The sequence below is a fragment of the Caretta caretta genome, chromosome 1 (genome assembly GCF_965140235.1).
Source record: "Caretta caretta isolate rCarCar2 chromosome 1, rCarCar1.hap1, whole genome shotgun sequence".
Classification (NCBI taxonomy): Eukaryota; Metazoa; Chordata; order Testudines; family Cheloniidae; genus Caretta; species Caretta caretta.
In genome coordinates this window covers 287,511,508-287,535,970 of record NC_134206.1, presented here as the reverse complement: position 1 = coordinate 287,535,970, position 24,463 = coordinate 287,511,508, and the positions used below count along the sequence as shown (strand labels likewise).

General features: G+C 41.6%; 1 protein-coding gene across 4 annotated transcripts in view; it reads right to left on the bottom strand.

The window, feature by feature from the left end:
- PTPRR (protein tyrosine phosphatase receptor type R) overlaps positions 1-24,463 on the bottom strand; it is a 195,092-nt gene that overhangs the window by 51,052 nt on the left and 119,577 nt on the right. For all 4 annotated transcript variants that reach the window (XM_048835783.2, XM_075124360.1, XM_048835787.2 and 1 more), the window contains one exon: positions 20,350-20,612. In XM_048835783.2, the coding sequence (XP_048691740.1) occupies positions 20,350-20,612 (263 nt within the window). The remainder of the gene's footprint in view (positions 1-20,349; positions 20,613-24,463) is intronic.

Genomic DNA, 24,463 nt, shown 5'->3' with positions numbered 1-24,463 from the left:
CACCGGTGCCGCTGTCTCGCTGGTCTCCGAAACTGTGTTTAAATTAAAGCTACAACATCTTCCACTTAACGCAATGAAAACTGTTCTGAAGACGTACATGGGAGGAGCTGTGCCCATGTTGGGCACTACTGATGTTAAGGTGGAGCTCAATGAACAGGCTGCTAAATTGCCACTGTTTGTGGTGAAAGGCAGTTACCCAGCCTTAATGGGTAGATCTTGGCTGAGGAAGATTCAGCTGAACTGGGCAGACGTGCACCGAATGACTAAAGACGAAACTGGTCTGACCGCTGTACTAAGGAAACATGCTGCTATTTTTGGAGAGGATCTGGGAAGTATGAAGGGAATCACTGTGACATTGAACGTTAAACCTAGCAGTCAATCAAAATATCTGAAAACTAGAACTGTGCCATATGCCCTCAGGCCAGAGGTTGAAGTGGACCTGGAGTGCCTGGTCACAAATGGAGTTCTAATACCAGTTACCCATAGCCCATGGGAAACTCCAGTCATTCCAATAGTGAAGAAAGATGGCTCCCTCCGGATTTGTGGAGATTTTAAAGTCACGGTCAATCCGGTGTTGTGTGCAGAGCAACACCTGCACCCCCTCATCGATGACCTCTTCGCAGGCCTGGCTGGGGGACAAACGTTCAGTAAGACTGATCTGAGTCAAGCATATTTACAGATGCATGTTGATGAAAAGTCCCAAGAGCAGTTGACTATTGTGACATATAAAGGGCTTTATCGATACTGTCACCTACTCTTCGGAATAACATCTGCTCCCGCCTTGTTCCAGAGGGCTATGGACCAGATCTTGTGTGGCTTGCCAGGAGTCCAGTGCTATCTGGACGACATCCTGGTCACTGGAAGGAATGAGGAGGATCACCTAAAGAATTTAGAGGCTACCGTACAAAGACTGAAAGAGTATGGCTTACGAGTCCACAAAGACAAGTGTGAATTCTTCCAGCCCTCTGCTGAATATTTGGGACACATCATTGATACTATGGGTCTTCGTAAGGCCCTTCCAAAAGTTAAGGCTATTGTGGAGGCTCCACCTCCTCAAAATGTTAGCCAGCTTTGCTCATTTCTAGGACCATTGAATTATTATGGAAAGTTCATCTTTCAGTTAGCCACACTGTTAAAACCACTTCACGAACTCCTGGAAGTGGACTGAAGCCTGTGATGTTGCATTTAACAAAGCTAAGGGTGCACTGCTAAACTTGGGAGTTCTGACGCACTTTGATCCATCCTTACCTCTACAGTTGGCCTGCAATGCCTCCCCTTATGGAGTGGGAGCAGTCGTGTCACACATTATGCCTTTGGGAGAAGAGTGACCTATTGTTTTTGCTTCACGCACCGTAGGCAAAGCAGAAACTAACTATGCCCAAATTGAATGTGAGGCATTGGGTATAGTTTTCAGACTTCGGAAGTTTCATCAGTACCTGTTCGGATGGAAGTTTAGAACTTCTCACAGACCGTCGACCTATGACTTCAATTTTTGGACCACACACAGACATTCCCCCATTAGCAGCTAGTTGTATGCAACGATGGGCATTGTTGCTTTCCGCACACACATATGAAATTCAGTACTGGAAATCCACTCTGCATGGCAATGCAGATAGTTTCTGAAGGCTGCTTTTGCCAGTCAAACGTTGAGATATTGCCCAGAAGGAAAATTTTTACTTTGAACAGGTAGAGAATACACCCATCACCGCAACTCAGGTAAAGAAGGCAATTCGCGTTGACCCAGTATTGTCCCAAGTTACGGACCTGGTGATGCATGGAACATTTTGAAGAACCTCTCTGGTCTCACCCAACCTTGTTACCTACATGTCCAAGAGAATGGAGTTATTGGTCCATTCTGGTTGTTTGTTGTGGGGAAGACATGTCATTATCCCACCACCACTGAGATCACAGATGTTAGAACAGCTACATTCCGGTCACCGTGGAATAGTGCACATGAAGGAAATTGCATGAAGCCATTTTTGGTGGCCGGGATTGGACAGTGCTATCGAAGAGAAGGCAAGAGCTTGTATGTCATGTCAGGGTGTGAGGAATGCACCCCAGTGGGCACCCCTAAATCCTGAAAACCCGTGGCAGCGTACTCACGTTGATGTTGCTGGCCCACTAGAAGGAAGCCTGTTCTTGGTGATGGTAGATGCCCATTCTAAATGGCCAGAAGTCTCTATAATGCAGTCCACTACTGCAGAGAGTACTATCCAAAAACTATGGGGACTCTTTAGTCATATCGGTCTACCAGAACAACTTGGGAGCGACAACGGACCGCAGTTCGTCTCTCAGGAGTTTGGAAATTTTATGAAGGCAAATGGGATACACCACATCACTTCAGCACCAAATCATCCATCCACCAATGGATTAGCTGAAAGATTTGTGAAGACAATGAAAGAAGTTTTGAAATCGGCAAGGGGACAATTATCCATTCAAAAGCGTCTGGACACCTTCTTACTATCCTACAGAAACAGACCTCATGTTACGACCAAGGCATCCCCAGCCTTTCTAATGATGGGACGACCGCTGCGCACTTGCTTTGATCTGCTGAAACCTTCTGAACCCTGATAAATTGTGCAATGTCAGCAACAAGATCAAGTCATCAGGCGTGCACCCAGAGCAAAAGACCGAACCTTTAGCCCTGAACAGCCAGTTTTGTCTTGGAATTATGCTTCTGGAGCTAAATGGATCCCTGCCACTGTCATCGCTCAAACAAGCCCTGTTTCCTACATTGTCCGGACTGCCGAGGATCTCACGTGGCTGCAACATATAGATCAACTGTTGCCAGGTCATACTAGTCCCCAGGACACATCTTCAGCTGAGTTGCCTGACTTCACCACTTCCGGTGAGACACCGAATCAACAATCACCTGTTCCTGACTTTCCCCCTCCATTACTGCCTGTGGCAGAGATACACCCCTTCCCTGAATGAGCTGATACCACATGCTCACCCGTTCACACTACGAACCCTAAGCCCATTGTCAGGCTTGCACCCAAGATACTTTCAGGTGCACCAACACCAGAAGTCCACCGTAATCCACCTAGAGACAGAAGGTCTCCTCAACGGCTGGATCTTTAGCTTGGGCGAGCCTACGGTTATGGGGCAAAATAATCCCCAGGGTTTAGTGTTTGTTTTATTTAGGGAATGTTCTCATTAAGGGGGGAGAAATATGTTGTGTATTTGGTTGTCATAGTAATAGAATCTTGTTGTTGCTATGGCAACTGAGTTAGATTATTAGGGGGTAGCCCAGCCGGTTTTGGCTGGTTGTTGGTTAGTTCAGTGTGTGGCAATAAATGGCTGCTTTTTAAAGTCTACAGCTCTCTGCATCTCAAGTGATTTCTTCCTAAAACTGCTGCCCCCCCCCCCAAGGATACAACATTCTAAACTGAGGCACTGGAGATGGATATATTCCGCTTTTGTTCCTCCTCACAGGAATTCTGCTGTTCCTATTCCTGCTTCCTCTATCAGATGAAGCTCCTCCCAACTCCTAGTGTTTCATTACTGGTTCTTTTTCATCTTTTGGAATAGTTTATGCTTCCTGCCTCCCAGCTGAAGGAAGGGGTCAGGAAGTGGCAACAAGAGGAGGCCGTACCAAAAGGAGAAGGGGGATCCCAGAAGAGGAGAGGTGTGACTCATTCTAGGCAAGACTTCCAACCCACCTCAACTTCCTAGTGACTAGAAACCCTCAGGTCTCCTACGGCAGCCCCCACACTTCCTAGCAGCTCCCACTTAGTCTGTAGAAACTAACCAGTACTTCAAGGTGTAAGTGTTAAATGAGTGTTCAGTAAATACATCCTATGTACCAACCACAGTGCCTGTTCTTGCTTCCAGTGGTGTGAGTGACAGCAGGCCAATAACTCCAGCACTAAAGCCAACACTCCAAACCGTTTTAAAATGTACTCCAACCTCCGCATGTCAAAACGAACAAAGGAAACAGTTTTGACAAGTATTCTGGACCAAGTTTTAAGCAATCAGTATCAGGTTAGGACAGGAATAACTCAATATCCTGTGGAGGAAAACAGCTGACATGAGAGTAGTTTCAGCTTTCCCTCTTTTAATCATGCTTTCTAATGTACTGCCAATTCACTCCTGTTCTGCTCTCGATAAGGCTGCGCTGTACAGCTACGGGAACTGACTTTTCAAAATGCACAGCTTAGACAGTCTCCCATCTTTTCCTGCAGATTATTTCTACAATCAAATTGCATTTTATCATGCAAACCTCACTTGGAGATGAAATTTTAATAGTGTCCCAAAGATCTAATTGCTGTTTATGCCTATATATGGTGTTTAGTATGGATGAAAGCTTGTTACAATATTCAGAGTTAAAACCAAGATCATAATTCTTTGCACTTATTTATTTGGTGGTGTTTCAAACTGCTGCATCAATGTTTATTAATTTATGGTTAATTTGCTTCAGACAATGAGATACTAAGTGCAAACAGTCAAGTGTATTATTAATTATTACTATTATTTTTATTGCAGTAGCATTCACCTGAAGATTAGAAGACCCACTGCATAAACACACAAAAGGACAGAGTCCTTGCTCCAAAGAGCTTACAAATCTAATTTGAAATAAGATGCAATGAATATAATAAAGAGGACGGTGAAGGTAGGGAAAGGGGAGGGAAGAGGAGGATAGGAATAAGATCATGCGGTCTATATAGATAAGCTATAATAAGCAAATAATTTTTTTAAATGGACAATATCTGGTTGCAAAAATATTTCTGCCCGCCCTCCTCCCTGCGGAAAATTTTAGCTGAAAATGGAAAATTTCAGTTTCATCTACATTTTTCATAGATTTTTTTGTGAAAAATCAAACCCCAAAAGCTTTTGATTAGGAAATGTCACTGTGGTGCCTCATAGGAATTGTAGTTCATGTGCTTCATGCCCCATCCTTTTCTGTGAGTTTGTCTCTCAAAGCAGACTACATCTCCCATGATGCACCGCCCACTCCTCTCTTGATGAGCACTATGGTGCATCATTGTAGTCCCTGGGTGCAGTGCATAAAGGGAGATGTAGTCCAGCTGAGGGAATGGAGGCCATAGGAGACAATGGGGCCCATGAACTGAGCCATGAACTACAACTCCCATGAGGCACCATAGCAGCATTGCTGAATTGAAATTTTACAGTTTTTGAGTATTGGCTTTTCAATGAAAAGTCCAAATTTTCCATGAAAAGCAGACACTTTTAATGAAAAATGTTATTTAAATGAAAACCCAATTTTCCATAGAAAACCAGTTTTCAACCTGTTCTAAAGTAAACAAATAAACGTTATAAGCTATCCAGACTTCTGTACAAAACAGCTGCTTTCTTGCAGGCATCCCAGCAGAAATGAGTCTTTATGTCAATTAAGTTACACCAGAGACAAATTTGGCTTCCAGTATTTAACATTAATGCCTTAGCTAAAGGACAACACCTTAAAGCACAATCTCTACTTTCAAACGGTACTAGGAATTTATAATTGGACATGCCCATATTGCTCAGCTGTAGAATCTATATCCTTCCAATCCAAGCTAAGAAATATAACCTCGTCATGCATTGATGTCCCTAAGAAGTTCAGCCAGATCCAGTACACTTGAAAAAAGCACTGTCAGAAGCATTGTCTATTTAATTGGGCAGCTGGTGCTATGCATACAGTATTAGTAAGAGAAAATTATATTTTATTGTTGCTTGAAGAATAATCAGTATAATGAGTTCTTTCCTGGTAGGACTGCCATTAGGAAAAGACAGGAAGGAACATCTTGAAAAGAGGTGCTTACAACACCCTGTCAACCTTAAGATAATAAAAAAGCACATTCCTTCCGTGTTTATTTGACTTGGTCTTCATATCGTTAAACAACTGCAAGTGTCACATAGAGGATTTCTAAACACAGACAAATGAATTGTTAGCGCCCTTTGAACAAATTACTGAATAATAGCAGTTCCTGAAAAATATTGAGCCTTCAAACCCAGGCCATTGTTTAAAAAAGCTGCATCATCCATAGACAAGACTAGTCATCTCAGATTTGTAAAGGTATTGAGGCGTTACTCCATTCAGTATTGCAAGTTACTAAGACTGAACCGTCTAAGTCCCCTTTTCAAAAGTGACTTGGACACTTAGGCTCCAAAGTCTCACTGAGGGACTGCACTTCTGGTTGGCCCCTGAGTAGGGAGCATGGGATAGGCTGAAGCTTTATTGTGCTCTGCCTGTCCCTGGCACTCTCTCTTAACTACTTGGTACAAACTTCTTTTCATGTTTCATGGATATCTTAGACTGGAATAATCACAACAAAGAGTGTTCACGTTACCTACTTTAGTAATAATACGATCAACATTAAGAAGCTTAAATAAATTATTAAATTACATGAAGGTACAGACTGGAGAGTCATTTGGGGGATAATTTCAAACCCAGCTTTTAGTTTTTTCACAGTATCTTTAAATCCTCTGTTTATCCAGCCACTGTTTCCTTCAGTTCTGTTCAGCAATATGTGTCCAGTGGGCCAAATTCTGCTCTCAGTTACCTGTGCAAATCATCTGAAGTCAATAGGGATGTATAGGTCTACAGTGAGAGGAGACTATAACAACATCATATGTTTATTAGCCCTTGTGTGAAGTATTGTAGCTCTGCTTCTGTTTTTTTCCCCCACATCCCTAAGACTACATTGTTGTGTCCCACTGCCAAGTCCAGGGGAGAGGAACATAGAGCCCAGGAAATGATCTGTTTGCTATAAATGCATTAGGGGTCTGTGGGGTCTTAGTGGATGTAGGAGATGCAGCCGTCACACCCACAGATATCAGGGGAGCTATGGGAATAGAGAGCTCCAACCCTGTGGAGGTGCGGCCCCTCAGCCAATGCCAGACAGCACCATAATCTCCCATTGGCTGTGCAGCTCTCTCAGGAATTGTCATTGGCCAGACAGCATTCCTGTGAGGAAGTTCACTTGAGAAATTTTAAAGTTAATGACATTTTGGGGTGTGGTGATTATATATAAAACTTGCCCTTTTGATGGCTAGCCACATGTTTAGGGACCACTTTAAGTTGTTTCAGATTTTTCTCCTGTTTTGCCCCTGATGTCAAGTTGTGGTGTTATCCTGAGGGCTAATATAATAACATTAAAATGACCACTAATTAATTATTAATACTATTACTATTTATTAAGCCTCAACAATGTATTGCTTAAGACAAATAAAGACATTCCGTGTCCTGGGGAGAAAGTGTAACTAGATAATATTAACAAAACGTACAGCTTCTCAGAGATGATCCCAGTCAGTGTACTCTAACCACAGAGTGACGTTTAACGTTCACCTCTCTTTATTGCTCTTAGACATAGCATGGTCTAGCGGTAAAGCTCAGAACCCAGAGACCTAGGTTCTGTACCCAGCTCTGACAATGACTTCAGTGTCATCTTGGGGTAGTCACGTAATCACTTCATGTGATTCCCCAGATATAAAACGGAAATAATTACAAATTGGCTAAGGAGGTGGTGTTCAAGTTTGGCTCAGGTTCAAAGTCAAATCAGGGCTAGAGTTCAGCTTTGGCTTTGATGGCACCAGAAATCATACAAACTGTCCTTGTTGTATTTGGCCCCAATACAAAATTGGCAAAATTGTGACAAATGAGCTACCATATCAGGATGGAATTTCATGAGATGAGCCACTCTCACAAGATTTTGACCCCATCACAACTAGAGTTGGGAAATAGGTTGTCACAGGGTGGGATTACTTTTTAAGGAAGGTGGGTTTGGCTTTATCTTTGATTAATTAACTGCCTTCCAAGTGATAGGTTTGATGTCGTTTATTGATACTTGCATAACCATTGCATCACAAAGGCACTGACAACAGGTACAAAATTCACTACAACTGGACAGGAGAGAAAGGAACCTTAGCCCAGATGTTTACAGATTAACTGAAAATATAAAGCTAAAAACCAAAACATTCTGAACTGCAAAGACAACCACAACAAATAACAGAATCTGCACATTTGCTGCCAATGCTACCCTGTATTGTGTTATCAAATGGAGAGATGGCCCTTTAAGGAATCTGGGCTTAGTACTACTTGTGACTAATTGCCACTAATTGCCTGTCAGGTGAAGGGACTGAGGTCAAGGATCAGGTGACAGTGTTCATGCCACTTGGTCCTTCGAAAAAAAGGCCAACAGGCAACATAAGTAGGAGAAGTCACCTATAGGGTGCAGAAAAACTCCTGCCGAGGACCCAGAGTGAGGGAAGGATCTGCATACGGTTGCTCCAGGTTATGCAGAAGACTGACTGGAGATGTGTGGGCAAAGACAGAAGCCCTATGAGGAAGAGATTTTAGGAGGGGCCAGGAAGCAGGAGCTGGCTAATCTGTTTTGATTTGTGATGGACTGTTTTGGTTTTGAAAAATAAACCCATCCCTGGAGGAAGGGACTGAAACTCTGCTGCTGTTGGGAGAGTTATTTGATTCGTAACTCAGTGAAGACTCGAAGAAGAGCTCTGTGTGGCTTGAAAGTGTGTCTCTCTCACCAACAGAAGTTGGTTCAATAAAAGATATTACCTCAACCGTGACAGTCTTTACCCCTATATTCACCCCTTTTACAGGACTATGATAAATTTTGCACAAAGTATGTCCTTGTGAGGTATCATTTGAAAACTCATAATTTGCTGATCGTTATTGTCCTAGTAAAATGTGTTGCATGTAAAGTGATAGGATTCCTCTGTATGGCATTGCTAGATATGTTCCAAGTCTGGGGGGGAAGCAGCCACAAATAAGTTCCCCAGAAACAAAAGACTAACAAACGCCTCAGCCACGTGTCAGCAAAATCAAATGCACTATCACCTGGTTAAGTGGCCATTCTTTGACAGGAAAGAGGATGTGGGTGAAAACATACATCTTGACAAAGAAACAGTTGGGGGTTCCCATCTAAACAGACTTTCTGTCTCCTGAACCTCAGCTGGAGATTATTCTCAAAGAAGAGAAAGAGCTATAAAGAGGAGAAAGGAAAGGACCCAAAGTAATCCTCCATTTCTCTCTACCCACAGCACCCACAACACCTGAAGAACAAAGGAAACAGCTTTGGCCTGGGGGAGGGATCTTGACTGAAAGGAATTCAGCCAGTAAGACTGCTGAAACATGTGGTGAGAGAGACCTTTGCTTTGAATTCACTTAGCTTGTTAAATTAGGTATTAATTGTGTTTTACTTTTATTTTCTTGTAACCAATTCTGACTTTTATGCATCATTATTTGAAGTCACTTAAAAATCTCTTTTGTAGTGAATAAATTTGTTTTATTGTTTTATCTGTGAGTTTGGATTGAAGTGTTTGGGAAACTCCATTTGGAATAACAGGATTTGTTCATATCATTTTCTTTTAATAAAATGACGGGCTTTAATGAGCTTGTAATTATTCAGGAGAGCGCTAGGTTGTACAAGACATACATTTCTGCGGGGGCAAGTCTGGGACTGGGAATTTGCTGGTGTTACTCTGCAGTGTAATTCATGAGTGGCTGGTTACAGTACTCATACAATATAATAGGGTTTAACTTACATGCTGGAGGCTGTGTGAGGAGATCAAGAGTGGTAACTCTTACAGCAAAGCAGTGTAAAAAGCACCTCAGGTTGGAGAACTGAGGGGACATGGCTGTTCAACAGTCAGATTGTACCCTGGGTAACATCAAACAACACAAGGTGAATGAGTGTGACGACAGTGTAATTATTTACCGTACTCTCGTGGTCTCTGCCACTTTACTAGCATCTATGATTGTTTATACACATTAAATACAATGACAGAATTAATTGTGATTTCAGTTAGATAGAGAAGCACACAGATTGGGTGCCTTAGGCTAGCATCTTGGCTGGCAGATACAACGTAATGTAAAATACTTTGTCTATATTGTCCAATATGTGTTTCTTGCAATAAAATGATCTAATTTGTAGACATTTCACATAGCAGTTTCTGTGGCACTTTGATTTTTTATTTTCTTTGCTTGCCTGCCATTTTGTGTTTGGCCACGAGGCCTGGCTCAGCCAGCAACTCTGCTTGCTGGGCTGGGCTCTTCCACTTTTACCAGGAGTTGTGGCCCATTCAGCCAAAGGTTGGGTCTAAGTGGGATGGAGAGAACAGGGAATTAACAGAAACTGAACTGGACACCACTGCAGGAGAAATGATGGACACCTCTGTTCTGTCGCAAGGCTATATCTGCCTTTCTACATGCATTAATGGCAGCATTCATAAGAATCTGGAAAATTCTTCCACAAGCCTGCAAAAATCTGACCCCATTAGTAAACAGTACAACAAAAAGCTATGTACCGGATGTGGAAGCCCCCTCAAACACAGATTCTTCCTCCTCCTGAACCTGCTCAGTTGCTGCTTCTGATTCTTGGGACCCAGTAAAGAGATCCTGACAGCATTTTAGGATTACCCTAATCCTACTCCTCAGTCTTGTGGCCTGCCCAGTTGATGAAGTTGTTTTCATTCTCTTTGTCCCTTACCACTCCACTTCAGGGAGGCTCTATGTTACCCAGCTTCATATCAGGATGCATGGAAAAGCAAGGTGGGTGGATTTGGTCCAATTTCTCAGAGAGTGACATTCTGCCCGGAGCTGGATTTACTGTTATTGCTTCGGGATTTGTTATACTAGACTTTATGGTCTTTGCTTTCCAAGATATTGCTTGCTACTTCAAGTGATGTCTATTCTGAATAGGCACTTGGACACACATTTGGAGACAAAAAGTGCTCTGAATGACCAAGTTCAGCTGGTCCTCCATCTTCTCATCTTCCCAGATGGCCACCAATGCCCACACAATCACCTCAGGCCAGCTGGCAGCACACCCATAGGAAGCCCAGCCTGAGACATGCTATCCATATAAGCAAGACAAACTTGAAGTCATTTCTGAGAAAACCGATTGCTGGATAGCAGGCTGCTGCGCTCTATGGTGTGTGGATTTGTACAGATAAGTGGCTTTGTCAGCTTGACCCCCATGCAGTGCAGTGGTGTATACGTAAAGCTTATAGAACATCTAAATAGCGACCAGTACACTCTGTGGAATTGTAATGGGAACACTATAGGCATATTTGGAGCGGTTATGTCAGCGATCCCATTAGCACTGGTGCTGCACCAATGGAGAATGCATGGTGGAGGATCACACAGTGGTTAGCCTTACTGGAAGCAAGTCTTTTTCCAAATGAGCATCTGTGTCTCACCAAAATCACTTTCCCCTGTGGGTGTGATGGGTGTGCAGGCATGCTACTGGAACCAAACAGTGGTTAGAAAGCCAAATTTCTCTCCCGTTGACAAGACTATAAATTACTCATAATTACCCATATCACTCATTCTGTCAGAAATCAGTGCATGATTCTAGGCCTCTAGAAAGGTTTTAGTCCTACCACTGATACTGCCCCTCAGTTTGTTATACTACTTATTACTTTTAAACAGGTCAGCTTGACAATTAACTGACAAACCACCAAAACTGTCTGCCAGATGGTGGCCAATGATTAATTTGTCTTAACTTCAGCCAAAAAGGAAGAAAATGTGATGGGTGGAGCAGTAAAGACAAGCACAATCAACATCCGACCAAATAGGTTTCCTGTCACCTTGGGAACTAAATTGATTGGCACTGCAGTTTCCTGTGTACAAGCTAAAACCAGTAGCAACTAGAGTAACAAGAATAAACGCAAGATAAGAGATCTAGCAATACAGTAAAAGTATGTTAAAAATTCCTGGCTAAGAAAGTGTAAAAAGGAAAATACAAATTCTAGCACAGGCATTTGTGTCTTGCAGCTAGACTGAACACTTACTTCTCTTCTTTCAAGAGAATCTGAAGTTGCAATCAGTGAAACTGTACTGAATATTTGGTGGGCTAATTTGCCTGGATTGTCTGGTCCCAGAAACAAATGTCACCTGCTACAAAAATTTCCTACTTTGCAGGAAAGATGGAGGAAATCTGGGATAGTACCACCTGCCTAAGGAACACCAGAGTTAGGGAGGGAAAGTGAACCATCTATTCTAGCTGAGTTTGGACCAATCTGGCAAGAAGCATTCAAGACAAAGGGAGAAAGTCCATGAGGCACTCAGGTGTTGGATGTGGTCTAAAGACCTAGATGATGATAGGTAGATGTCATCGCAAACAATGGATCCACCCCTCATGGAATAGTCCATAGAATGCAGCCATCAGCCATCCATATAGATGAAGCCATCAGGGTTCTATAATAACTATTCTAAAAATCTATATAATTTAAATACTATGAAAAGGGGCAGAGGGATATAAATATCTAGACAAATAGATTACTCTTCCAAAACAAAAAAAAATCCTTCCCCACTTCCATGAAATCTTTTGTTCTTCACTAAGGATTTCCTCCCAAGGAATTTCCAATCATCTAGATCTTCTCTCTTCCATTTCAGAATCTTATATAAAGAACTGACCTAAATCAACTATCCAACAGACCTTCCAGTTATTTACATCTCTCAATACTGTTTCAGATCACTTCAACCACAGTGAAAACACTCCACATATGCTGGATGCCTCTACTGAAATAACCAGCAGAGAAACAGTAAAAATTGACATTTAAATGGTCATCCTTAGGTTGGCATCTGAGTTGATGTCCCATTGAGATAAATGGGGCAGTTCAGACTCATTCAAATTCTTGTCCTTTCCATAAAGTCCAAGTAAACAGGCTTTGCAAAAGGGTTTGGAGTGGACAGAATTTTCTCTTCAGCCTGAGGCCAAAGGTTAGGGGATCTGCACAGCTCTTCCTTGGCCAGACTGAAGGCCCTGTACTCAGCTAGAGCACGATCCAAAGTCCACTGAAAGTCATGGGAGTCTTTCCAATGGTCTTTAGATTATTATTCTTATTTTAATTCTTGCAATACTCCTGTGAGGTAGGTATGCCTACAGATAGGAACATGGAAATAGAGCGTTTATGTGGCTTGTCTAAGTCTACGCAGTGAATCAATAGCAGAGATGGGATTGGAAATCAGGATTTTCTGGCTCCCATCTCAAACTCAGTTTACTAGTCCTTGCTGCTTCTCTAATTCCTTTTGACAGGGCAAGGTGTCATTTCTATATCTCTTCAAACATGTTCTCCAGCTAATTCTTTTGGGTTGCCATATAGTTCTGCTTTTACATCGACATTTTCCTGGAAACAATCCCTGACAGTTAAATTAAGAATGCCAAAAGCATATTCATCTCAACACAATAGAGTAAATTTATCCTCCAAATCTATGCAAAGCAAGTATATTTTGGCCAGGAAATTCAAGGCCCCTTCCTGTAAATATATTAAGTTCTCATACATATGTCAGAAACTACAAACATTGGCATGTTTACAATATTCCAACTGCAAGGTGCTACCCACAAAGTATTGCTTTACGTGATTACTCACAATAGAATATTTCATTTAATGGCAGAAAATCTCAGCAACATCTTTAGTCATAATGAGATTATGTAATAGAATAATTATATCTACAGCACCAACTAAGTTCTAATTCAAAAATCAGAACAGGACGAGAGAGAATTGCTGGATAACACTTCTTGTTTTATTAAACGGAGATTTTCTCAAATAGTGATACTTTCTTATTTGACTTTTATTATATTAATGTAGTAAACAAGAGCATCAATTTTTTTGCCCTCCCTTAAGTGTTTCTAACTATTGGGTCACAATAGTTATTAGTTAGTATATAAGGTCAATTTGGTATACAGTATCACTAATGTATTGATTCCTTTGAAAGGAGATTGTTCCTCAAGTTCCAGAATACCTGCCAGGACTATATGTAAAACAAGCACCAGCTTGTACAACTAATGCTTATCTCCCACAAGATGGCTGCCAAGGGAGAGATAATGAATAAGGGTGGTCAGATACTGTAATTTCATTTTTGTACCTATGTAAAATAACTGAAAAGGAGCAGATCTGTCAAAATTAACACAGGGATTGCCATAGCAGATCAGACGAGTGGTCCATCTAGTCCAGTAGCCTCTCTCTGACAGCAATAAGTACCAGATATTTCAGAGGGAAGGTGCAAAAAACCCCCCTGCAGTGGGCAGTTATGGAATAACTTGCCCCCCAGGGAAAATTTTTTACTAAGCCCACCAGTTTATGCTCTAAATCACGAAGGCTGTAACACCTAGCCCTAATGGAGCTCCCCTTGGCTGGACACTCACCAGAGTGCTGTGTCTGGGACTCACACACTGGGCCCGTAAGCATTTAGTCTGAGTAGGCTGCTGTCCTGTCTCTCCCCTTGGCCTCTCTGGCACATTTCCTATGCCCAAGAACACTGTCTGTTACCTCTTCATAGAAATGGGGCCCTGTGGCCTGAGGTCCCTAGTACCAGTGCTGATCCTCCCAGACTTCCCAATGACTTAAGCACACCCTTTACCAGAGCCCCAATCTTGTGGGAACTCTAGGTTTACAGTTCTCTTTTCAGGGACACATATTAGTGAAGCAAATGGACACAGAGGCTGTATAGAGGTTTGTAAACTTAATCACTCTTTACTTTAGCTAGCACAAAAATATACAGATCTAGATAAAACAATAAAAAACACCTACGCCTAGTTCCTTGCCTCAGTTTCCTCACCATTCTTGAGCTTTCTTTGGGCTGACTGGAACTATAGTAAAAACAGAATTATCAGACACATAGATGAACATGATTTGCTGGGAAAGAGTCAGCACAGCTTTTGTAAAGGGAAATCATGCCTCACCAATCCACTAGAATGCTTTGAGGGGGGTCCACAAACTTGTGGGCAAGGGTGATCTAGTGGATATAGTGTACTTGGACTTTCAGAAAGCCCTTGACAAGGTTCCTCACCAAAGGCTCTTAAGCAAAGTAAGTAGTCATGGGATAATAGGGAAGGTCCGCTCATGGATCAGTAACCGGTTAAAAGTCAGGGGAAAAAAGGGTAGGAATAAATTATCAGTTTTCACAATGGAGAGAGGTAAATAGTGGTGTCCCCCAGGGATCTGTACTGGGACCAGTGCTGTTCAACATATTCATAAAATTATCTCCAAAAAGGGATAAACAGTGATGTGGCAAAATTTGCAGACAATATAAAATTACTCAAGATAATTAAGTCCAAAAAAGACTGTAGAGAGTTACAAAGAGATCTCACACAACTTGGGTCACTGGACCAAAAAACAGCAGATGAAATTCAGTGTTGATAAATGCAAAGTAATGCACATGGGAAAACACAATCCCAACTATACATACAAAATGATGGAGTCTAAATTTGCTGTTACCATTCACAAAAGAGATCTTGGAGTCCTCATGGATAGTTCTCTGAAAACATCTACGCAGCGGCAGCAGCAGTAAAGAAAGCTAACAGAATGTTAGGAACCATTAGGAAAGGGATAGATAAAAAGACAGAAAATATCATAATGCCACTATGTGAATTCACGGTATGCCCATATCTTGAATACTGCATGCAGTGTTCTTCACCAAATCTCAAAAAAGATATTTTAGAATTGGAAAAAGTACAGAGAATGGCAACAAAAATTATTAGGGGTATGGAACAGCTTCCATATAAGGGGGGATTAGAAAGACTGGGCCTGATCAGCTTGGAAAAGAGACGATGGGGGGAGGCAGGGGAGGGTGTGATATGATAGAGGTCTATAAAATCATAAATGCTATGGAGAAAGTGAATAAGGAACTGTTATTTACCTCTTCACATAATGCACAAACAAGTAGTCACCCAATGAAATTAATAGGCAGCAGGCTTAAAACAAACAAAAGGAAGCACATCTATACACCACTCACAGTCAATCTGTGGAATTCACTGCCGGGGATGTCATGAAGATGAAAACTATAAATGGGTTCAAAAAAAGAATTAGATAAGTTCATGGAGCTAGGTCCATCAATGGCTATTAGATAAGATGGTTAGGGATGCACCTCATGCTTTGCGAGTCACTGGCTGCCAGAAGCTGGGAGTGGACAAAAGGGGATGCCCTGTTCTGTTCATTCCCTCTGAAGCACCTGGCATTAACTGCTGTCAGAAGATAGGATAATGGGCTAGGTGGATCATTGGTATGACCCAGTATGGCTGGTCTAATAATAGATGGATAAAGGAGTAATTCCACTAGTAAATCATATGCATGATTTGCTGGTGTAGTAACTTATCTCCTTTGCTCCTTTTGTAATGGACATCCAGCACTTTTGTGTTTAACTTAATAGCTCTAATAGGGTTTTCAGTGCTTTACTGAATGCACAAATGCATGCAAGTGCGGTGAAGTGTACACTGTGGAGCATCTGCTCATTTGCTGACTCCTGGGGAGAGCTGTACAAAGGAGGATCTCGCTGCAGCAATGGAAAGAGCCATTGTGCATGGTTCTGGAAAAACATCTAGTTTGTGACTAGGACGTGAAAAGAAGAAGTGTTTTACTAGTCAGACTACAATTTAAAATGCCAAATCACTATCCATCAGATTCTGATTTTGGTTACAGTGTGTAAATCAGATTAACTCTGGACCAGTGCAGATCAAAATTAGGCTTGACCCTTTCATTGGAAAAATATTGGTTTGCAGGCCAATTCATAAGAGTTTAAATAGAAAAATAAATGATCATGCAGCATGCAATATGACAGAAGAGAAAGTGTAAGCCGCCAGGAACTATTGCAGTGCCTCACAGGAGACATTTATTGGAGAACATTAGTTCTCCTGCTTGTTGGGTCAGTAATGGGACCAGGCATGCTGCCAATATAATAGGCCTTTGTCACTTAGGGAAACAGGGGAATGCCAGCAAACATCAATTTTCAAGAACCCTCTGCTGAATAATTTACAAGACTCCAGAAGGCCTTGAAGAAGGCCCTTCACCTTCCTTGCCAAGAATCACTAAATAACCAGAATGAAAAAAGGGATCAAGAAACATAGCTTAGACATAGCCAGTCTATCATCTCTATGTCATTCATGTATATCTTTAACCACCAGCTCTTCCATGGGGCAAACATTTACCATCTGCCAAATATGGAAAGACCTTTTTTTATTAATACTGGAGAAGAGAATTCACCTATTGAGTTACAGAGCCTGTTATGGTCATGATAGCATTGCCATGCTGCCTTTCCTCAAAACCAGACCAAACGTTGAAATGGAATGCTTTAGCTAGCATTCTGCTGAATGAGTGTTTCCAGATCCACTTCAGTGAAATAGGGAGCTGCTTAAAGGGACACTTGAAAACCTTCAGCTAAAAGTGATCCAGGACAAGAACCCAAAGCCGGGCAACTGAAAGGGCTGCAGAAAGAAACGTGCCCATCTTTCCAACGGAACCAATCTTTTCATCCTACTCAGGAATGAAACCCAAGATACATTGCAATCTTTTCTCCCTCCTCTAGATGTCACTCTCCCATCATCCAACAACTTGACTGACACTGAGTGATCACTGTAGCACAAGACCTGTAGTTCAGATGTAAGTAACTCTTATATCACACAAGTTTTGATTTTTCTTTAAAGTGAGCTCTGTTACAAAGGATTCCTAATAAACAAACAATGGTAGTTTCAGGATATATAGTTGGTAATGAAGGCTGAGGTTTGATGTGATTTTGATAAATTCTGTTAGCAGGAAATAAAGCCTTATTCTCCCCCCCAAAAATTAAAGTCATGCAAGTATTTTGTCTCTCTTCCCTATTTTACCACTACTGCTACAGATGGACCGATGATTTGGGATCACAATGGTATCAGGAGGACAATCATGCTTCTTCTCAACTGCCTTAATCATGGTATTACAGTCCCAGAGTATGTGTGGCATATATTTTATTAGAGACATTAAATACCTCTGATAAATGCAAATGTTAGCTGCATAGCCTATTGGGAAAACTCTTTATTATATAAAATGGTAAGCAAGATTCTTGCTGGAGAAAGAGGCAGTAAAAATATGCAAAGAATCTACTGAATTATCCATAAACAAAATATATTTTAAGAAGCTGGACAAACCACAGAATTGTTTCAGTGATACATCAATAGTGGTAACTATGAACAGTGTTTGCTTCTGTATCAAACATCTCCATCCTTGTTAAAAGGGGAGAGCTTAGAGAGCGAAATCCTGACCTGGCACAGCTCTGTAGTGCAGCTGGGACACCCAGTTAGGGCTGGGTAGGAAAAGGTTTTCCCATCAAGTGAGAATTTTTGAGATTTCTAAAATTTTGCCTGTCCCAGATCTTGACAAAAAGTCAAGAAACCAAAAATCCAACCAACCAACCAAATAAATAAATAAAAGGTTCCAATCAATGGAAACTTTTCAATTTCAGAATGTTTCATTTTGATTTCAGTTGGGTTTTCCCCCCCCTTTTTGGTCTAAATTTACTAAAAGTTTGAAACGAAAAGTCACTTTGACTCAAAAAACTGCATCTTTCTAGTTTGAAAATGTCACAATGTCCCATGTTACCAATTTCAAAGCTTTGCTCCCCCCCTTCTGAGTTGGGAGATCTGCCAAAACCAACCCTGTTTCATGAGGTATTTTGGTTTTGATGAATTGGCATTTTTTTGGCAAAACACAATTTATCGACAAATTCCCCAGCAGCTTTATATAGAGTGGTACATCTGTGTGAGTGGGGAACCCTGCAGGCAGAAGTCATAGTGCTTCTCTGCGATTGCCCAGCCTCTATCCCCTCCTCAAGAGGTGGAGTCACAGATTCCCCCCTGGCTGCCAAATATGGCAGTGGGGTCACCCATTTGATGAGTGATGTCAAGGGAGAGGGGGCAGAACAAGCTTTCCTGGCTGGATGATGTTGGTTAGTTATACTGCAGTCATGACTAATGAACCCAGACAGAGATTAGGGCCCTCTCGTACACCATGAAGACAGTACCTGCCCTAGAGAGTGCACAAACTGGGATTTGAATAATACGCAGCCAGTGAATCAACAGTCAAAAAAGAGGGAGAACAAGGTAATGGCAGAGAGCAGTGCAAGGCCAAACTAAAGAAAACCAAGGCACTAGGCATACCCTACATGGTGCTTCCATGTTGCAACCCCCATGCCATGGCACTGCCCCCGTGCCATGGTCTATTTGGGGTAGAGAGGTTTCAGAGTCGATGGGGCAGTTCTCTGAGCTTTTGTTTTAGCCAGTTTGGAGACCCAAAGGCATTAGTTGCCCTCTGACTCCAATGCCCACTAAGGCTTTGCAGGATGCAAAGAAAAGGTTGGAATTGTGACCTGAGAGTATGTCTACACTGCAATCAAACACCCGCAGCTTCCCTGTGTCAGCTGACTCGGACTACGGATAGGGTTGCCAGGTGTCCAGTTTTTGACTTGAGCGCCTGGTCGAAAAGGGATTCTGGCGGTTCTGGTCAGCACTACGGACTGGCCATTAAAATTCCGGTTGGCAATGCAGCGAGGTTAAGGCAGGCTCCCTGCCTACCCTGGATCTGTGTGGCTCCCAAAAGCGCTGGCATTTCCCTCCAGCTCCTAGGCAGAAGTATGGCCATGGGGGGCTCTGCGTGCTGCCCCTGTCTCAAGCGCCAGCTCTGCAGCTCCCATTGGCCAGGAACCACAACTAATGGGAGCTGCAAGGGCAGTGCCTGTGGACAGGGGCGGTGCACAGAACTGCCTGGCTGTCCCTCTGCCTAGGAGCCAGAGAGAAATGCCAGCTGCTTCCGGGAGCCACCTGAGGTAAGTGCCGCCCGGTGCTTGCACCCTGAAACCCCTCCCATACTCCAACCCCATGCCCCAGCCCTAAGCCCCCTCCCACACCCAAACTCGCTCCCTGAGCCCGCATCCCCTCTTGCACTCTGAACTGCCCAGCCCAGAGCCCCCCTGCACCCTGAACCCCTCATTTCTGGCCCCACCCCAGAGCCCACACACCCAGCCAGAGCCCTCACTCCCTCCTGCACGCGAAACCCCTGCCTAGCCCGGTGAAAATGACCAAGGGAGAGAGGGTATTTCTGCAATCAGAAAGTTGGCAAACCTAGCTACGGGGCTGTTTAATTGGGATGTAGATGGTTTGGGCTTGGGCTTGACTCGGGCTCTGGAACCCTGTGATGGGGGAGGGTCATAGAGCCCAGGCTCCACCCCAATCTGAGCATCTACACCGTAATTAAACAGACCGCTAGTCCAAGCCTGAGTCACCAGACACAGGCCAGCTGCAGGTGTTCGATTTCAGCGTAGACATATCCTGAGGCAACTGAGGGTGGGATTTCTGTCTGGTGGGAAGTGTGATGGGGGAGGGATTAAACAGTTCATGTGACTGATGATCAAATGATGCATGACAGGGTGCAAGGGAAAAGAAGTGATGCTGCTTTGGTCGATTATTACTTCGTGTTCTCCAACGTTCCTGTGTTTTAACATGTACGTCAAAGGCACTCACTGTATTGCATGGGCACCTTTTAGTGCTTCTCTGAAGGAGGAGGTGCACATCAAACTATGCTTCGAGATCTTAAAATGAGACAGTAAATATGGAGTGTGCCTGGGCATAATCCTACCTTTCTTGAAGGCCCACAGGTTTCATTTTGAAAGGCGATGGACTGGCAGAGAGTGGAGGTTTGATCTCAGGAACACATTGGCCTTGAGGGTCCACTATGACATTAACAGCTTTAGGAGCCTGTTCAGGTTGGACCATTCTGTTTGCTGTCTTGCACTCAGACCGAGTTGTCTGCAGGGGAATGGGTGAAAGGTGGATCTCCTGTTTTTTCTCCTTATCTTGTCGCAGTGAGAACTGAATTTTTTCCTTTAATCTGTACAGGACCTATAAAACAGAAAGGAAAGAGTATCAAATTTTATCCCAGCTACTGTGTAAACAAAGTCAAGGAAGAATTAAAAATGCCTTGGATTGATCTATATAGTATCAATGATTTCTAGAAGGATTCCACAACTCATTGGCTGAAGTGTTTCCAACAAAAAGGGTAAATATTTCTATTATATAAATCATGACTGGCACACAGGTAGGAGGTTTTAAAAGTTCTCATTGCTAACTAATAATTATTTTTAATACAGTTACTTCAGTTGTATTATTAAAGAGATAAATAAAACGTAATGGGAGATAGTTGTCACAAAACCATTGTATAGAAAGAAATACTGGTAAACAAAGTAATTATAGAAAAGTTTCACAAAATATTAACACCAAAAATACAATAGTGCAACATATCATCTGATGCTTATGATACATCCAGACTCATCTCTCTCTAACTAATGTCCTAACTTTGTTTTAGAGTCTCAAAATACTTGTTAACTCATTGCACAAAGAACTGTTACCAGAATAAAATAATTTTACAAGGTCACCTTTGCAACACTGTTGTGCTATTATTTCAGCACTTCAGGTTTATAATACTTCAAAAAAATCACTCCAGGATTCATTTTGACTCTAAATGTTTCAAAAATATCACGTTTTTGTTTGTTTCCTTGGGGAAGGTAGACAGTAGATTTCTTATAGATTGAGACATTTTTAAAATCTTCTCTACCAAGAAATACACAATAAATTAAATCCTTAATAAAACCCAACAGATGCACAATAGGTTCAACTGATTGTGGACTGGTGCCATTTCAAAATTTAAAACTTGTGTTTTTACAATAGCCAAAACATTAACATCTAAAAACTCCATCTAAGCTGGATTCCACTATCCACTCATTGCCCGCTAAACTTGGGTATCAGCTATCTGTAGTAACTACTTTTCATAATGTCATCAATTCTGGATTCAGCTCTGCTGAACCTCAGTGGAGTTCCATGTCAAAGATAAACTGGCTTGGCAGTGACTGTGAAACTAACATGGGCCCCATTTTTGCCATTGCAAAGGACTCCGACACTATGTCTCTTTAGCAGCTATGGAGTTAATGCTTTTGGAAGAAGAAACAAGCTCTTCTGAGCTGTGCTTGTGTCACTTTAGATGATCCCTTCTAGCGTTTAAAAAAAAAATCTATGAAACTTACAATGAGGGAAGCACTATCATGTCTCTGTAACAACTAGGGCTATCAAGTGATTAAAAAAAATTAATTGGGATTAATCATGCTGTTATACAATAGAATACCATTTATTTAAATATTTTTGGATGTTTTCTACATTTTCAAATATATTGATTTCAATTACAACATAGAATACAAAGTGTACAGTGCTCACTTTATATTTTTGATTACAAATATTTGCACTGTAAAAAAAACAAATAGTATTTTTCAATTCACCTCATACAAGTACTCTAGTGCAATCTCTTTATCATGAAAGTTGAACATACAGATGTAGAATTATGTACAAAAAACTGCATTCAAAAACAAAACAATGCAAAACTTTAGAACCTTCAAGTCCACTCAGTCCTATTTCTTGTTCAGCCAGTTGCTCAGACAAACAAGTTTGTTAAGATCTGCAGAAGATAATGCTGCCCGCTTCTTGTTTACAATGTCCCCTGAAAGTGAGAACAGGCGTTCACATGGCACTGTTGTAGCGGGCGTCGCAAGATATTTACATGCCAGATGCGCTAAAGAATCATATGTCCCATGCTTCAACCACCATTCCAGAGGACATGCGTCCATGCTGATGGCGTGTTCTGCTCAATAATCCAAAGCAGTGCTGACTGACGCATGTTCATTTTCATCATCTGAGTCAGATGCCACCACCAGACAGTTGATTTTCTTTTTTGGTGGTTTGGGTTCTGTAGTTTCCACATCGGAGTGTTACTCTTTTCAGACTTCTGAAAGCATGCTCCACACCTTGTCCCTCTCAGAGTTTGGAAGGCACTTCAGAGTCTCAAACTTTGAGTTGAGTGCTGTAGCTACCTTTAGAAATCTCACATTTGTACCTTTTTTTGCGTTTTGTCAAATCTGCAGTGAATGTGTTCTTAAAATGAACAACATGTGCTGGATCATGATCCAAGACTGCTATAACATGAAATATATGGCAGAATGCAGGTAAAACAGAGGTGGAGACACACAATTCTCCCCCAAGGAGTCACAAATTTAATTAACACTATTTTTTTTTTAACAAGCATCATCAGCATGGAAGCATGTCCTCTGGAATGGTGGCCGAAGCATGAAGGGGCATTCAAATGTTTAGCATATCTGGCACATAAATACTTTGCAATGCCAGCTACAAAAGTGCCATGCGAACCCCTGTTCTCACTTTCTGGTGACATTGTAAGTAAGACGTGGACAGCATTATCTCCCGTAAATGTAAACAACCTTGTTTGTCTTAGCGATTGGCTGAACAAGAAGTAGGACTGAGTGGACTTGTAGGTTCTAAAATTTTGCATTGTTTTGTTCTTGAATGCAGTTATGTAACCATAAAAAAATCTACATTTGTAAGTTGCAATTTTACAATAAAGAGATTGCACTACAGTACTTGTATGAGATGAATTGAAATACTATTTTTTGTTTATCATTTTTCAGTGTAAATATTTGTAATAAAAATATAAAGTGAGCACTGTACACTTTGTATTCTGTGTTGTAATTGGAATCAATATATTTGAAAATGTAGAAAAACATCTAAAATATTTAATACAATTCTATGGTTGAACAGTGCGATTAAAACTGCGATTAATTGAGATTAATTTTTTTAGTTAATCGCGTGCGTTAACTGCGATTAATCGACAGTCCTAGTAACAACCATACTATATTTCTTTTCCAGACGTTATAAATAATTTAAAGCGAGTCCCACTATCAGAAGACAAAATAAGTATATTTTTGCACTCTCCAACTCAGTGTGTTTTTTTTCATTCTCCCAGACCTTAGGAGATCCCTCTGTCCTGCAGAGTCTACAGGGGATTCCACAAGCTCCTGAGTAATCAAGGAACATAATGTATTGCTTCTACTTCCCTTTGCCACAAATCCAGGAACCTTTATGGTGCTTCCACTCAGTGAGGCTCCATGAGTACTCTCACTCAAGCCCCTGTGTCAGGGTCTGTCACTGCCTAGCCCAATATGTGTGACTGGATATATCTTATACATCCATTTTCATGGTAATATTCAAAGATTAATACTTCAGTGTGAGCTTGGAATTGTCCCATTTATGAGGTAATTCACCCATTAGGCAGGCCTCAGTAACATATGTAAATACTATATTCATTGAATTGAGTTAGGGAATAAATCACATCAGTAAAGTGAGCAAGATTTGGTCCTCCTCACTTTGGAGGAAAATAGCCCTAATTATATTACAAAACTCAACAGGTATACTGGATAAATAAATACAGGTGTTTGAGATATTCTAACCACTTTCCTCCTATAAATCATTTTGGGCTTCTATGCTTTCAGATAACTCCTAGATAATTGATTATGGGAATATCACTCGGCCACTCATGGCACAACATTTTAAATCACCTATTTACATTGCTTTCTTTCAATGTGATGTCTCATTTGGAGGCACAGTCAGTTAGGTCTTTGGGGTCCATCTAGACTAGCATAATTTCCTACCTCTCTCCAATACTCTGCTATTTGAGCATAGAAAAAACCCAACCCAGTAAATTTAGATCCCACCGATAACAGGCTGTGAAATGAGTTAAGGAACCATGTTTGGTCTTCATTTAGACATGGTTTCAGGTAACACAGTTTGCCCAAACAGTGTGGATGGGGGAAAAAATCATATCAAAGACATGGTTAAAAAGGCATTCTGGGTTTTGA